Source organism: Nothoprocta perdicaria, unplaced genomic scaffold (genome assembly GCF_003342845.1).
Source record: "Nothoprocta perdicaria isolate Ctin4 unplaced genomic scaffold, notPer1 scaffold_254, whole genome shotgun sequence".
Taxonomy (NCBI): Eukaryota; Metazoa; Chordata; class Aves; order Tinamiformes; family Tinamidae; genus Nothoprocta; species Nothoprocta perdicaria.
In genome coordinates, this window is record NW_020455482.1 from 664,929 (window position 1) to 679,361 (window position 14,433).

General features: G+C 47.9%; 1 protein-coding gene across 1 annotated transcript in view; it reads left to right on the forward strand.

Annotated features, from left to right (window-relative positions):
* The window catches only part of CLIC6 (chloride intracellular channel 6), a 27,373-nt gene extending 18,197 nt beyond the window's left edge, over window positions 1-9,176 (forward strand). The window contains exons 3-7 of the mRNA XM_026040381.1: window positions 4,927-5,036; window positions 5,520-5,645; window positions 6,777-6,883; window positions 7,521-7,702; window positions 9,015-9,176. Of these exons, the coding sequence (XP_025896166.1) occupies window positions 4,927-5,036; window positions 5,520-5,645; window positions 6,777-6,883; window positions 7,521-7,702; window positions 9,015-9,176 (687 nt within the window). The remainder of the gene's footprint in view (window positions 1-4,926; window positions 5,037-5,519; window positions 5,646-6,776; window positions 6,884-7,520; window positions 7,703-9,014) is intronic.
* Window positions 9,177-14,433: the final 5,257 nt, after the last annotated feature.

The following is a 14,433-nucleotide window of genomic DNA, read 5'->3' on the forward strand; positions in this document are numbered from 1 at the left end:
ATACTGGGGTGCCCAGAACTGCACACAGTACTCCAGGTGTGGCCTCGCCAGAGCTGATGGTGCTTGCCAGGACACGGCAAGGCTGATGTCTAGGCAATCTGGGCAACGTCTGCTGCACTGCAGCCTTAGTYGTGGGTCTCCTGGGACCTGTGCGAGGCCAAAGGATGTCCTGGAGCCGGGGGAGGATGAGAGTGTGATGGTGCTGCTGCTCCCTCTCTCTGCCCGGGATCTTGTCAGCCTCATTTTTTCAAGCCTGTGGAAATCAGTAGCAAAGAACACTTCTCCTAAATGGTCTTTAAGGAAAAAAAATATATTCCATTAAAACAAAAGTTTTGCATTGAGAAAACTAAGTTTGGGATTTCTTATCATTTAGAATTGTGGCGGCATGATATAATATAATATCTGGCTTGCTTTAGATAAACAAGGTGAGAGAAACGGACGGGCTGCGTTTCAGCGCGGTGGCTCCGGAGCGCAGGGAGCGCCAGGCGCAGCAGGGAGCCCCGGGCAGCTTCCCGGCGCTGCGGGAAGCGGTGAGCGGTGCCGCAGCCGCCGCGCGCCTGGACATGTAAATAATTCACCTTGGGTGCCAAGGAGATGCTGGTGATACCGTGTTTAAGAAGCTGGATCCCATTCCAGGGAGGAGCGGCGTGGGCACCACCAGCCTCTCGGGAAACGGCGCCGGGCAGCAGGGCTGCTCCGCTTGCTGCACGGACCTGCCTTCGAGCCAGGGCAAATACCGGGAAGGAGGGAGCGGAGCTCCCTTGTGCCGAAGGGAAAAGTGGGATTGGAGGTCAGTTTTTGGAAGGAAGGGAAAAATAAGGTTGTACTCCTTGTTCTCCCTTTTATTGTTGCCTCCAAAGGATGTATAATTATATCAAAACAAACAAAAATGCCTTCCCTCCCCTTTCTGGAATACTCTTCCCCTGAAAACAACTTCAAAAGGAAACGAAACGTCCAGGAAAAACAAATTCCGCTCTCATCAAAATTTTGGATGCCCAAAACATTTGAGGTCAAACGTCAGAAAAGAAAATCCTGAGGAGTTTGGACAGAGATTGTTACGAACCAGATTTTGACCACAGCCCCAGAGGGATCACGRGGAGGGCCCGAGCGGCCGGGATAGGGACGACTTGTTGTCCTGCTCCCTCCTCGCTACTGCTGTGGACAAGGGGCTGAGGAGACTTGGAGAGCAGAGCTCCTGAATGAGAGCAGAGGGAGCAGCGCCTGGGAATGAACGTGGTTCTTCATAACCCTGTTCAAGATCCTGGGCACAAGGCCCTGCTGCCTGGCGCTTAAGCCTCRATGGGGCTTAAGCCTGAGAGCTTAAGCAGCGGGGGAAAGAAGAGAGCTTTTTCCTTTGCCTGATGTCTTTGAGTAAGACATGAAAATCAAAAAGGAACAAAACAATGTGTGGAAGACTGGAAAAAAAAGAAAAAGAAGAAAAAGAAAAAAAAAAAGGAGTGTAGTCTAATTAATCCCATTAAGTAATAGCACATGACCGTAGAGAGAGATGCAAAAAGTTGATACTGTCACAATATGCATGCCCTGCCTAGGGCTCTGAAGGCCCTGGAAGAAAGCTCAGCACAGCTGGAAATTTCTCCCATCTGAAGCAGTGGCCGCGGTARTTGTTTGATTAATGAACCCAGTAAATCCCAGTGTCACTAGGAAACGCGTCTCGTYGCAATTAAAATGTAAGCGCCACTTACTCGAGGCACTGCGTATACGTTGCCATACATTTGGGTACACACTGGGCATACACTTAGGCAGCAAAKCACTAACAGAATGCATCACAACAGCCAGCTTCGTGTTTTGATGACTCGGCTCGCTTTGCCAGCAGGGCTTGGATGGTCAGGGATGTCCCACCAGTTGCAGGAGGAGATGGGCTTGCAGCATTGCTCCCTGATCCCTGCAGCTGTTTCGTTGTGCTGGGTCAGGGTTCCTGTGCGTGGATGTCACCGTGGCAGGCCCCTCTTTGGAAACGGGAGYGGGGACCTTTGGCGCGTGTCACTATTGCTTTTATATCCAGCAGGAGCCGTAGCTCCCGGCTTAGATCCGCTGAGCTAGGAGCGCGGCGTTGTCTCCTGCAGGCCAGGGTGGGAGTGGATGYGTCTCAAGTGCTTCCAGCTGTCCCTGTTCCCCGTGGTTTCCCTGCCGTCGTGTCCTGGCTCCCCTACATGGCTTTAAGGTCCCCAACACYGGGTGCTCCCTGCGTCGCACAGGCTGCAGCCCGGGGGGCAGGGGGTGATCAGCGCCCCACAGCTGCTGTGTGGGAGAGAGATGGCACCAAGGGCAAYCATCAGCAGCCCCTCGGGCTCGGGACGAGAGCTTAATGCCAGCAGAACCGCCTCGTAGGAAACCCTTGAAAACCCCAAGCGGTCAAGCAGCTGTCCTAGAGTTTAGGGCTGGCTGGTGGAGCACTGTTGGCGAGAGCAGTGCCCCCATTTTACTCCTTTCTTCAGTGCTCAAAGTATTTACTTTTTGTTAAAGGTTGCTAGCAGCCAGGGCAGCGTAAAGAGAAAAGGCTGAGAGATGGGCTGTTGGCCAGGCTGCAAAAAGAGCAAAGCAGTAGTGCCGTGGGAAATGGTAAATTTCTCTTCCTGAGTAAATGGTAAAGAGCAAAGCAGTAGTGCCGTGGTAAATGGTAAAATTTTCTTCCTGAGTAAATGGTAAAGAGCAAAGCAGTAGTGCCGTGGTAAATGGTAAAATTTTCTTCCCGAGTAGTGGTGAGATGCTAAAGAAGTTTGCACTTAGAAACAAGAGATGGGTTTGGGGCTGTGCCCTCTCCAAGGCTGCCAGCCCCTTGGCAAATGGTAGCCCGTTTGTCACTGCAGTTTAATAACAGTTTGGGACACACTGACCACTGCACTTCTCTATTTGTCACAGTGACTTATCTGTCTGGATCTGACTCTGCTTTAAGGGCTTTTTCCCATTAAAGAGGACTGGAACGGCTGCATCTGGCACCCTGGAATTTACTGTCACCAGGGCGATGTGGGACCAAACAAAGCAGCATCCTTGTGTCCTTAGCTCCACCAGGAAAGGCTGGAGCCAGAATTTGAGCAATTAGCGGAGCAGGAGGGCACAGCAATTGAATGTGAAAAGYTCGTCCTGTTGTCACTCTTGATGGTGTAGCCCTCTGAACGGTGCATTGGCCCTCAGGAGATAATTTTTCCCTGTCAAAGACTGAATGAGTGAAAAAGTCAAATTATTTATAGGAATTGCTTTTCTGGACACGTGTTCGGTATTTCCCAAGCGTAGCAAACTTAGTGTAAGATTTTTTTCTTTACTGAATTAGATTAACGATTTAAATTCCKCCATAATAAACTGTTTAAGATGCCAAAGCATACACCAAATGATTTTACACCTGACAGAGGTGCTTACCTCTATCTTTAACACTACTTTCCATTGGAAAAGCCCCCACAGATGGTGATACGGTGACAGCATCATTGGTGGTACTTTTTGCCCGGGACACATTTCACTTAGACACTGTGTACGTGCACAGAAGCAATTTCTCCTTCACCCCCTGAATAAAATAGAACTGAATTTTCAGTTCTTGCTATGGCCGAGAACATCTGCCTTTATAAATGAACACTCACTCTATTGCGCTTTCCTGCCTTGCCAGCCTTCCTAGAGCAGCGTTTGCTCTAGGTTTTGGAAGTCGTGGGCACCCGTATTCAGCCCAGTTTTGAAGCACGCAGTGGTTGGCAGTCATCTCGTTCTCATGAAATACGCAGCCATTTTCAGCCAAATATCATTCTTGTTATAAACTATACAGCACAACAAAGCCGTGCTCCGTGTAGGAGGGGAAGTACAAGAGCAGCCTTTACAACCAGCCCTCCTTTTTGCCACCTACAAAACAAGATTTAACTAATACAGTGGCCCMGCTGTGTTAGCATTTCTAACAGTTTTTATTCCCAGGCGGTGTATAAGGCAACGGGCWATTTTGTTGGTGGTGGTGGTACCACAAAAGCCAGTAGTTCCACAGCAGCCAAGGCAGAAGGAAGCAGAGGAGACTCCTTCGGGTGGATACAGGGAGTGAGAGCGTTTGTGGAGCCAGGCGAGGATCGCTCCTCCAGCTCCATGGCAGAGAGCTGCTCGCGCCACGCGAGGCGCCCGTTTCCAGACGTGGAGCTCTTTGTGAAGGTGAGGTTTTCAAAGCCGTCGAACAGCAGGGAGAACTTTGGGCTCGATTTGAGATGTTTCTGGCAGCGCTGACAAAGGCCAAGCAGAACTGGTTGCATCACTTGGCCCTATAAAGATCACCTACAAGCATAACGAACTAACCCTTTAACGGAGCAAATGACACGCTTTGCTTCTATTTATTTATTTATTCCTTTGGCCTTTGTACCCTTTAAAGCAGGTTTTAAGACCGCACACTTCCGGGGAATCCCGAGCAGAGCCGGGAAGCTGGGAGCTGCCCTCTCGTGCAGCMGCAGCCACAGCACGGGGCTTCGCTGGTTCACTTCAGCACTTGTTCAGCTCCCCTGTGCACCTTCCTTCCCTCTCCCTCCCTGCGCCCCACAATTGTTCCGTTTAAGACACTTAATTATTCGATTTATTCTGATTATTCCTTTAAGTGCTTCGGGCATTCCTTCTCAATTTATGCTGGTAAACCTTTTTATACCTGTTTGCTGTGATCGTCAACTGGTTTAAACTTTTCTAGTCTTGCAGTGATTTAGGTAGATTTCTGCGCACTCAGACGAATGAGGCGGAGATTTTACCCATGGGAGGAACGCCGTGATTCCAGTTTTGTTTTTTGGCTTGATGAAAACATTCATCATAAAGCAACTTTGTGTGGAAATACCTATTGGTAGAAACAAGTAACATGTCATACATACTCACAGCAAATATGTATTTTCTGTTGTTCTACTGCATCTGCTCTCAAAATGTGCAATTATAGATGTATATATCCCTATTATTTTCTATTTGCAGGCTGGCAGTGATGGGGAAAGTATTGGAAATTGCCCCTTCTCGCAGCGTCTCTTTATGATTCTGTGGCTAAAAGGTGTCATATTTAATGTCACAACCGTGGATTTGAAAAGGTGAGAATACAATAGGAGTAGTCGTTTTTCAGAGCAGCTTTACCAAGACCAGTGATTTGAAAGGGTGGATCTCTCTGACACSGTCTCTCTTTGTCTCTCTTTGACAGCTTTGAAAAGCACACACAAATTAGCAGGTTATTGACACTGTGCCTTGCTATTATGGCAGCAGTTTGTATGCCTGATTCCTCTTYAATGTTCCCTAATATAAAGTAGGCTAACGCCTTTGAAGCATTTGAGATTTTAATCTGTTTTGCAGTAGGTCCCTGTAACATAAGACYGAAGTTTTAGCTTTTCAGAGCACGGCTAAGGGTGGGCTAACAAATTCTCACAACGCCAGTATGAGGCAGCTGGATCTGTTTTATTTTATAGGCAAGGCAGATAGCAATCTGGTATGGTGAAGCTGAAACGGCTCGTTGCAACTGAGTGTAGAAAGCGAGGATGTGGTTCGTGCCGTGATGACCCGGGTCTCTTTCCTCCCGCCAGGAAGCCCGCGGACCTGCAGAACCTGGCGCCGGGAACCAACCCCCCCTTCATGACGTTTGACGGTGAGGTGAAGACCGACGTCAACAAGATCGAGGAGTTCTTGGAAGAAAAGTTAGCGCCGCCCCGGTACGGTGTCCCCAGCCACTTGTTGTTCACAGCCCCTCGTGGGCCCTGACGGGGCTCCTTGGCAGAGTCCCATTGGTTCCATGCAGAGTTAGGATGAGCACGGGGAGCTTAAGAGACTCTGGTCCAGCCGCTGCAGTCGCTGTGGTGCTTGCCCCAGGCTGCTGCTTGTGCTCTTCCACTGCCTTCTCCTTCACCCCACGCTCCTGTTAGGCCATTACAGTCACTCCCAAGGCAGGAAATCCACCCTGCTGCAGCAGGTGTGTGCAGAAACCTGCATACCACTGCAGAAACCYGACCTCCTTCCCTCCGTTTGTGTGCGTCTGAGGTTTCCCTCTTCATGCTGAACAAACAATTGTGCTTTCTGGGAACAAGGAGTTAGAAGAAAAACCTTGGTGAGAGCCACCTCCGTGCTAGGCGTCCCGGGGCAAGTACTGTGAGCACCCATTTGGAGCAATAGGGTGGGACAACCTCAGTGCACACCAGGAGCTGGCACTGGGGCTTGTCCTTCCCCATSCCGGCAGCTCTTCCCACCTCTCCCAGAGCTGGCCCCACTGCCAGCCCCACCACCAGCAGCACCTTATCCCCCACCCACGCACCATTTCTCCGCTGCTCTCCGCAACATCCCCATCTCAAACCACCAAACCTGACTTCAGCCATGCTAGCAGTCATCCCCCTTCCCTTTTTTCCCTCCTTTGTGCCCATGGCAGCAGCAGCAGCTCCTGGCCAGGCCTTGCTGAGCTTGCCAGCGCAAGGAGGTTGGCAGGAGCAGCACTCAGAGCTGCTCAGGATGTTCCCTCCTTGCAGCAAAGGCCACGCTCTGCTCAGCTTGTCCCCACTGGAGGCGGCCTGGAAGAGGCACTGGGKTGTCTGGGTGGCATTTGCAGCATGAGCTGCTGTTTTCCGTCTCCCCCGGGAAGAGGAGGTGAGCCACATGGTTTGGGAATGGGCCAGAGGCCCTACTGCCCAAATGAGCTTTAGTTTGTGGTGGTTCCCTCTGGAAGCTCTGTGCAATCGTGTGTTGTTGCAAAGGAGTCATGCTGCAGCTTAAATCATTATATTAAATAATTAATGGGGACTGAAATAAAAAAGTGGCTTGTCACTTAACGTTTTTTGTTTCTTTTCATTCCTCAGGTACCCCAAACTTGCCCCAAACCACCCTGAGTCTAACTCTGCAGGAAATGATGTGTTTGCAAAATTCTCTGCCTTCATAAAGAACCCAAGAAAAGATGCTAATGAAAGTATGTGCTAAATAGTCCTCTCATTGGCCCCAGTAGCTTCTGGAACAAACTGTACTGTACAGTTCTTAGCATTCTGTGCTGTAGATATACCCTATTTGCAGTTTTCCAATGCTTTGGAAACCTGGGCCCATTCTGTCTCCTAGTTGGGACTCCCCAAATTAGTTTGCTGAGATACATGCTGCTTGCTTGGGGGCACCATCTCCAGCTCCTGTCTGATTCTTCAGCCCCCAGACCCATAACTGCATCTCCCCTGTGCCTGTGCTGCAAGAGCTGCCTGCTCAAAGCAGCACCTTGGCTTCAGCTCTGCCATCWGCCTTCCTTCTGGTGCCTTTCTCCTCCACTTGGGTCACTGATGACGACTCTAACCCCGAGGCTCTGCATTCCCATGTCCGTATCTGGATTCAGTCACTCCATACTGAGCAGACCCAGTCTGGTTTTCTCAGAAGCAAATAGAGCTCCTTAGGGCTCTTATCCCAGCATTAGGTTTTAAGCTTAGGATAAAGGAATTGCAGGAGTTGGCATGGTAGGGTGGCTGCAAGCTGGCCTGGTGCCAGGGAACAGAAGGCAGAAGTTGCTTCTCTGCAAGGACTCAAGAGAGACCTTGGTGCATAATGACCTTTTTATTGTCTTAACCTAGATTTGGAAAAATCTTTGCTTAAAGCCCTGAGGAAGCTGGACAACTACTTAAATAGCCCCTTGCCAGATGAAATTGATGCYTACAGCACCGAGGAGATCACAGTTTCCAGCCGCAAGTTCCTGGATGGGGATGAGCTCACGTTAGCAGACTGCAACCTCCTGCCGAAGCTCCATATAATTAAGGTTTGCATTTGCATTTCAGCGTTTCCAAGGGGAGGGAAACGCAGAAGCCCAAGTTCACTTCTAGAGAGCAGAGGAACCCTGTATCTTCTCTGAAGCTGCATAGCAGCTGTCTAGATGTAGGGACAACAAATGCTCATGTGCAAGGCCATTTTAGTAGAGCAAAGCTAAGCAGTTGCTCACATTGATGACTCTACAGATAGAATATGTGGTTTCGTATTTGGGTCATGACTGCACTCTCTAGGTATCACACAAGTATTACATGAGTAAGATTCTCTATTCAGTGCCACGGAGAAATGTTTCCCTTCGTATTTCACATGCAAGGTGCCAAGATAAATGACTTCTGTCCATGCCAATTCCTCCCCCAGCTCAAAACTCCTGCTTTGCTGAACATCACCAGTAATACCAGTCACACTGACTGGGAACACAGCACCCTTCCAGCCAAGACTCCCAACCCCCTTTTCACAGGGCTGTGGAGCATCCACACACATCTGGCAGTGCTGGGGACCAAGCAGGGCTTTGCTAGAGCTTGTCCCCAGGCTGTTCCAGAGCCAGCTAGGTGCTGGAAGAGGAAGGGACACTTTGGAAATTCATTTGGTTTCTATAAAAACACGATCACTTCAGGAAGTTGCAGTTCTGTTTTGTTAGAGGAGGAGTGGATGGAGTTTCCTTTGTGACACCTTTGTGAATGATAACTTGTCTCAGGAGACCTCATGGTTGAAACCAATCCACAGGCAGCAGCAGCAGGAGAACACAGCCCTTTCCCATTCCCTGGGGCACTGTTCAGAGGGTGAGCACGTAACAGACAGGGGTTGATCAATAGGGCCCTTGCGAAGGGAATGGCCTTGTGTCAGATGAGTGTCTCAAGCCACCCTYGCTGACCCACAGAGAAGCACTTGGTAACAGCCAATAGTTGTTCTCCCCAGCCTTGTGAAATTTAGTATTTGAAGTTTTTCTGTTTTAAGCAAAAATTTTCAACTGTGGGCCAACTTATTACTGTAAGAGTACTTTGTTCATTCTGGTTTACGCTAGTTCTCTTGCTTTTTTAAGCTCCATCTCCTCCAGGAGGTGTGGTCAACTGGCATAACTCTAGCAGAATATTTATACTAAATAAATCCTTTTGAGCGAGCTAGCTAGTTAGCTGGCTTTGTCTGTTCCACGTCTTCTTCCTTTTTTTTCTTGTTTTTCTTTTCTTTCCCCTTGCCCCCACCAAAAAGTAAATGTGAAAGACATAGGAATAGTTATAAAGAGCAAATTTCTTTTATGAAGTGTGGTGTGTAATAATTTTATTCTTTTTTTTTTCTTTTAATAAAAGGTTGTTGCAAAAAAATACAGAAATTTTGAGTTTCCACCTGAAATGACAGGGATTTCAAGATACTTGAACAATGCATATGCCAGAGATGAATTTACAAACACTTGTCCTGCTGATCAAGAAATTGAGTATGCCTATTTGGATGTTGCAAAGAGAATGAAGTAAATGGAAGATGCTTCTGTTTTTCTTTACTTCTAAGGTTTGGATGGGCACCAGCCAAGATGGAAAAAAAACAGACAATCTAAAAGAAAACTATACACTCTTCAGTGTATGTTCTGTCACTGGCCAATTCTTCTTTTACAGGAATTGTACAGCATCATTTTCTCATTCTTAAATTATACATGTACATGTTTGTGTCTCTGTACAGATGTATACACACACAAATGTGTGTGCTGCATTCCAGGTTAAAGGCATCAGATTGATACTAAGCCATTCGTTGGAGTTAGGAGAACGATGCAGAAAACACAATTAGAGAAAAAATACAGACTAGTGACTTAAAAATTACTGGATTTGGGGAAGACATAGCACTTTTTCTCACACATATCTAACCTGTTGCTATTGCTGCCTCTGATCCCTGTTCTGTATTTGTTGCCAAACTTCACAGTTAYCGCAAAGGTTTCTGTTTGCTTCTCCACAAGTATCGGAGGGCCGCAAGCCAACTCTTGGCATGCCCACAGCACCCTGGCTTATCCAGGAGAAAGGCCAGGTGGGACCACACCGGCCTCTCGGGAGCTCTCTCCTCTCTGCTGGGGACCTGTAGASCAGGTTGACAAAGAGCGACTTCCTTGGACATCGCTCGAGTCCCTCCTCGGTATTTAGTTTTTCTCAGGGCTGCATGACCTGCCCAGCCTCCTCCTTCCTGGTKGTCCCTGTCAAAGAGGGGAACACAGGCTGGCCCTGCCCTGTAGGCTATCTGATGATAAATAAATAATAAATTTGACAAGGGAGGTTTGTTTGTAGAGACAAGGAGCGGGAGAACATCTGTTCCCAGCGACTGAGGTGGGGTTGCTCTTTCCTGTCCTTCTATGACTCCCATTTATTTTGGAAAGAGGAGGAGAAGGGCTAAGCCAGAAATAGTCCTTAGTCGCTCTGCCCTGCTGGTTGAGTTCCAGTGTGGTGGATTTCSCAGGGCACCTTCATCGCCGAGAGCTTCACAGCTGACCAGAGAGGTGTCTAACCAGGGCCGAGACAGATGCTGCTGGTGCCGCAGCTGGGGGATGCATTAGATGGGCCCCTCCAGCCTTGCAGGAATGTGTGCTCGAGGCAGCTGGCAGTGGTGAGAGGTACCTTCCAGCCTGGCAGGTGAGGACCTTGGAGATGTTTGGCCTGTGAGGAGGTGCATCCGCAGCTGCCTTTCGCTGAGCAGGCCCTCAGCAGGCAAGTAGGCGTAGAAGGCGCAGCGCTTTAGCGATAGGGTTGTGTGGAAATTTCCTTTGGATGTGTTTTCCCTGTGTGTGCAGCATGTGAAAATGGCTTAAAATAGCTTATTTTGACATCTGTATCCACAAAGAGACTGTTACAGAATAATCATTCATCTTTGCCCATGTCAGACATATACCACTTTCTACAAAGCTTTACTTACAGTAGCAGTAGGTGCCAGGTATGTTGTACCTGCTTACTCCTACACACTGCATATATACAAACACACACACATATCATCCTGTGTCCTACAACTGTGAGTTCTGATTCAAACTCATACCAAAAGTGTTTGCAAACAGCATTAAATACAGAGTTTTAATTTGTCTTCTTTAGAAAACAGACACAGTATCTTTCCCTTCCCTCCTTCAGTTCTAAATTTTTGTATTGGGGATGGTAGCTGAGCAGTCACTCATCAAATATTACTAACTGCTACTTTTTATTTTCAAATATATATGTATAAATAAAATATATAAGACATAAAATCTATATACTCTTTTCATATGCCTTACAAATTTAAATATAAAATACACAAATCCATAAATAATTTGAGCAGTGTCCTGTCATTATTTCCTTGGTAATTTCCTGACAAGATACATTGCAAGAGTGGCCTGATTTTAAGAAATCAGGGGCAAAGTTTAACCAAACTTTGATTTATCTTCAAGGAATTTCCTAGGTCGCAGACTTATAGTCAAAACTGGGGAAAAAATGGATAAATACCAGATGTGTTTGCTAGTGCTGAACCAAAAAAAAAGGTAGGACCAGGACATAAGTGCTGGCCTCAGCAGTTGGCAGTGAGGAACGGCACCAAATGATCCCCAAATCAGGCACCAATGCCCAGATCAGGGGTGCACGTAGGTGAGAGCGATTCTGTCTGGTCCAGTATCAGTCACAGAAATACTAAGGATGGATGGAAATCTGTGTGTGAAAGAACTAGAAGAAACCAAGCAACCTGGCTTCAGAGAGGGTAGCTGATGGCCACAGGGCATCGTAACAGTGAATTCACCCAAAGGAACAGAAAGCAGGAAGATGAAGAGCAAAGTGAAGCTCAAAGTGAAGYTAAAGAGATAAAGAAGAACTGGAGAGGAGCCATGAAACACCCTGATAAAGAAGCGAAAAGAACAATGAGCCTCGGGAATTTACTTATTTGCCTTAGAGTCACAAAGGTTAAGACAAGATCCTGGGCTATAAGCCCCCAAACAGATCCCTGAAGGGTATAAGTGGCACATGCAAAGACCCATTTGATGCCAGCAGTGAAGAGCAGCGAGGAGGAGCAGCCAGGTAGCCCCTTGCTGCCACCTCCCACAGGGCCACCCTGCCCAGCAGCCAGCCTGGGCTCACCTCTCAGCCCCAGTTGATGGGAATCCAAATGTAAGTTGCATTTAGAGTAAGTATTACCCTCCACTTCCACAAGGTGCCATTCTCCAGAGGGATGGCAGCACATGGCCTGGCCTTGCCTTGTGCCCCAGCCCCAAGATGGGACACCAGTTCTGAACTTGTTGTGTGAAGGCTCAGCAGAGTCCTCTGTCCTGCTGTCCTGCCTGACTGGAGAGGGCCAGCAACACACCTGCCTGAAACAGCATGGGGCTGTGCGAGATGCCCCTGCTCTTGCTTTGTATACTCCAGGATAGTAATTCTTGCTTTGGGATTGTGAAGTTGGCCTCCCTTACACTGCCATCTTTTTTTTTTTTTCTTTTTTTTTTTTTAAGACATTCTCAGTCCTATCAGGTGGAGGCGAAAATCGACCTGAAATGAGGGGAAATTCTGCCCCCTCAGATACTCAGGGTGCAGAAGGTTTCTTTCCTTAAAATGTGACATTGCTTAGAGGGATGTTTGATTAAATGCTTGTGGCCCCAGATGGCTCAAAACCTGGTATTTTGTGGTCACCCTATTCCTCTTGCTCATGCAAAGGAAGAGGTTCATGGCTCCAGCCTTCTACTGTGACTTGCGTGGCACCAATGACACGACCGTTAACAGTATCTTGCAGGTGGCGTTTGCATATTTCAAGCAATACAGTGAGCAGATATGGGTAGAGATTAAAAAAAAAAAAAAAGCGGATTTGCATATAGGCTCTACTGACTGATTCTGTATAAAAAAGACCTACAGCACTGACTGACAGGAAAAAAAAGCTTTTCACATATGCACATAATCAAAACCATTCATAGTAGAAGTTCCTAATAATGTTTAGATCTTTCTAACAGCAAGTGTATTCTTATATATTAATCAAACATCAACTAGGGATCAAATGAACTTCTAAGAGACTTTAACTAAACAAATAGGCCAAGAAGGCCAACAGGATCCTGGGGTGCATTAAGAAGAGCGTCTCCAGCAGGTCGAGGGAGCTGATTGTCCCCCTCTACTCAGCCCTGGTGAGGCCACATCTGGAGACTGTGTCCAGTTCTGGGCTCCCCAGTACAAGAGGGATGTGGAGCTGCTGGAGAGAGTCCAGCGCAGGGCTACCAGGATGATCAGGGGCCTGGAACATCTGCCCTGTGAGCAAAGGCTGAGAGAGCTGGGCCTGTTCAGCCTGGAGAAGAGAAGGCTGAGGGGGGACCTGATCAGTGTCTATAAATACCTCAAGAGAGGCAGTGAGGAGGAGGGGGCGGCCTCTTCTCTGTGGTGGCCAGCGACAGGACTAGAAGAAACGGCCACAGGCTGAGGCACCAAAAGTTCCACAGGAACTTAAGGAAACACTTTTTGACAGGGAGGGTGACAGAGCCCTGGCACAGGCTGCCCAGAGAGGTTGTGAAGTCTCCTTCTTTGGAGATCATTAAAACCTGCTTGGATGCAGCCCTGTGCCACATGCTCTGGGTGACCCTGCGTGTGCAGGGGGGTTTGACTAGATGGCCTCTGAGGTCCCTTCCAACCTTAAGCATTCTATGAAATGAGAACAAGACCCTTAGCCCAAGTAAAGAACTGTCTCCTGGAGATCCCAGGGACACCTGCAGTACCCAATATTTAATCTCCAGCTCTACCTTCTTTTGTGAAACTCCCCCTCTTACTCGTCCCTTTCCAGCTCCCTCCCAATAACAGCTACTCCCTGCTCTACCAAGCACTGATGCACCTCCAGCCACCCCCATACTTCCCAATGGAGGGAGCTCTCACCCCTCATATTAACTTATTCAACACAGCTTATGTTTTACCAAGTGTTTTCTGTAGCCACATTTGCCTATTTAGGTAAGGACAGTGTTTTAGACTCACTTCAAAAAACAAAYTAGCAGAAGGGTCAACAGGTTTTTCCTACCTCTTCAGGAACAAAATGTGATGGAAAAGGCCTCTAAGGGCAAGACTGCAATTCAGCCTGAATGCAGGACATCAGCCAACGGAAGAGGAGCCGCCAGGAGAGTTCACAACACAGAGGAAAAGAGCCTGGGCCTGTATGCTGACACCTGGCATGGAGTGAGAGAGGGCTGCTCTGCAGGTCTTCATTATTTTGGCATTAAAAAAAAATGCCCACACCCAATTTCATTTCTGTCATTGGCCTCTCACGCTGAACCTGGTGCAATGCAGCCCTTGGGAGTAAACCCAGGTTGCAACTCCAGGGCGTCCCAGTTCCCTCTGAGGGCAGGCCCTGCTTACTGCTGTGATCTGCCAGGGGGTGCCCGCAGCCCCCCGGACACTGCACCCACGAGGACCTCAGTCCTGCAAAGCACARTGTGGATTTTCAACAATTTACTGGAGAATAAGCTGGTGAAATGGAGAGAGAGGTCGTGCTCCATTATTTAATGGCATGTTTGTGGAGATTGGGCTACTGGTTTCCAAATGCTTATTAGCACATGTGGCCCTCTGTTTAGTGTTGCTGGTTAAAATATATATATATATATATATATGTATTATCATTTAAAACACATCTTTTTACCTTTTCCCTTTAAACACCTAGGATACACAAGACAACTTTGGTCAGATAGTTACTTTATTAGTTGTTCTTCAACCGCTTGTGTAGGAATGTCTTCAAGGTTTGAAGATTTCTTTGCCTGCTYCAAATATCCTACTGATCAAATGGCCA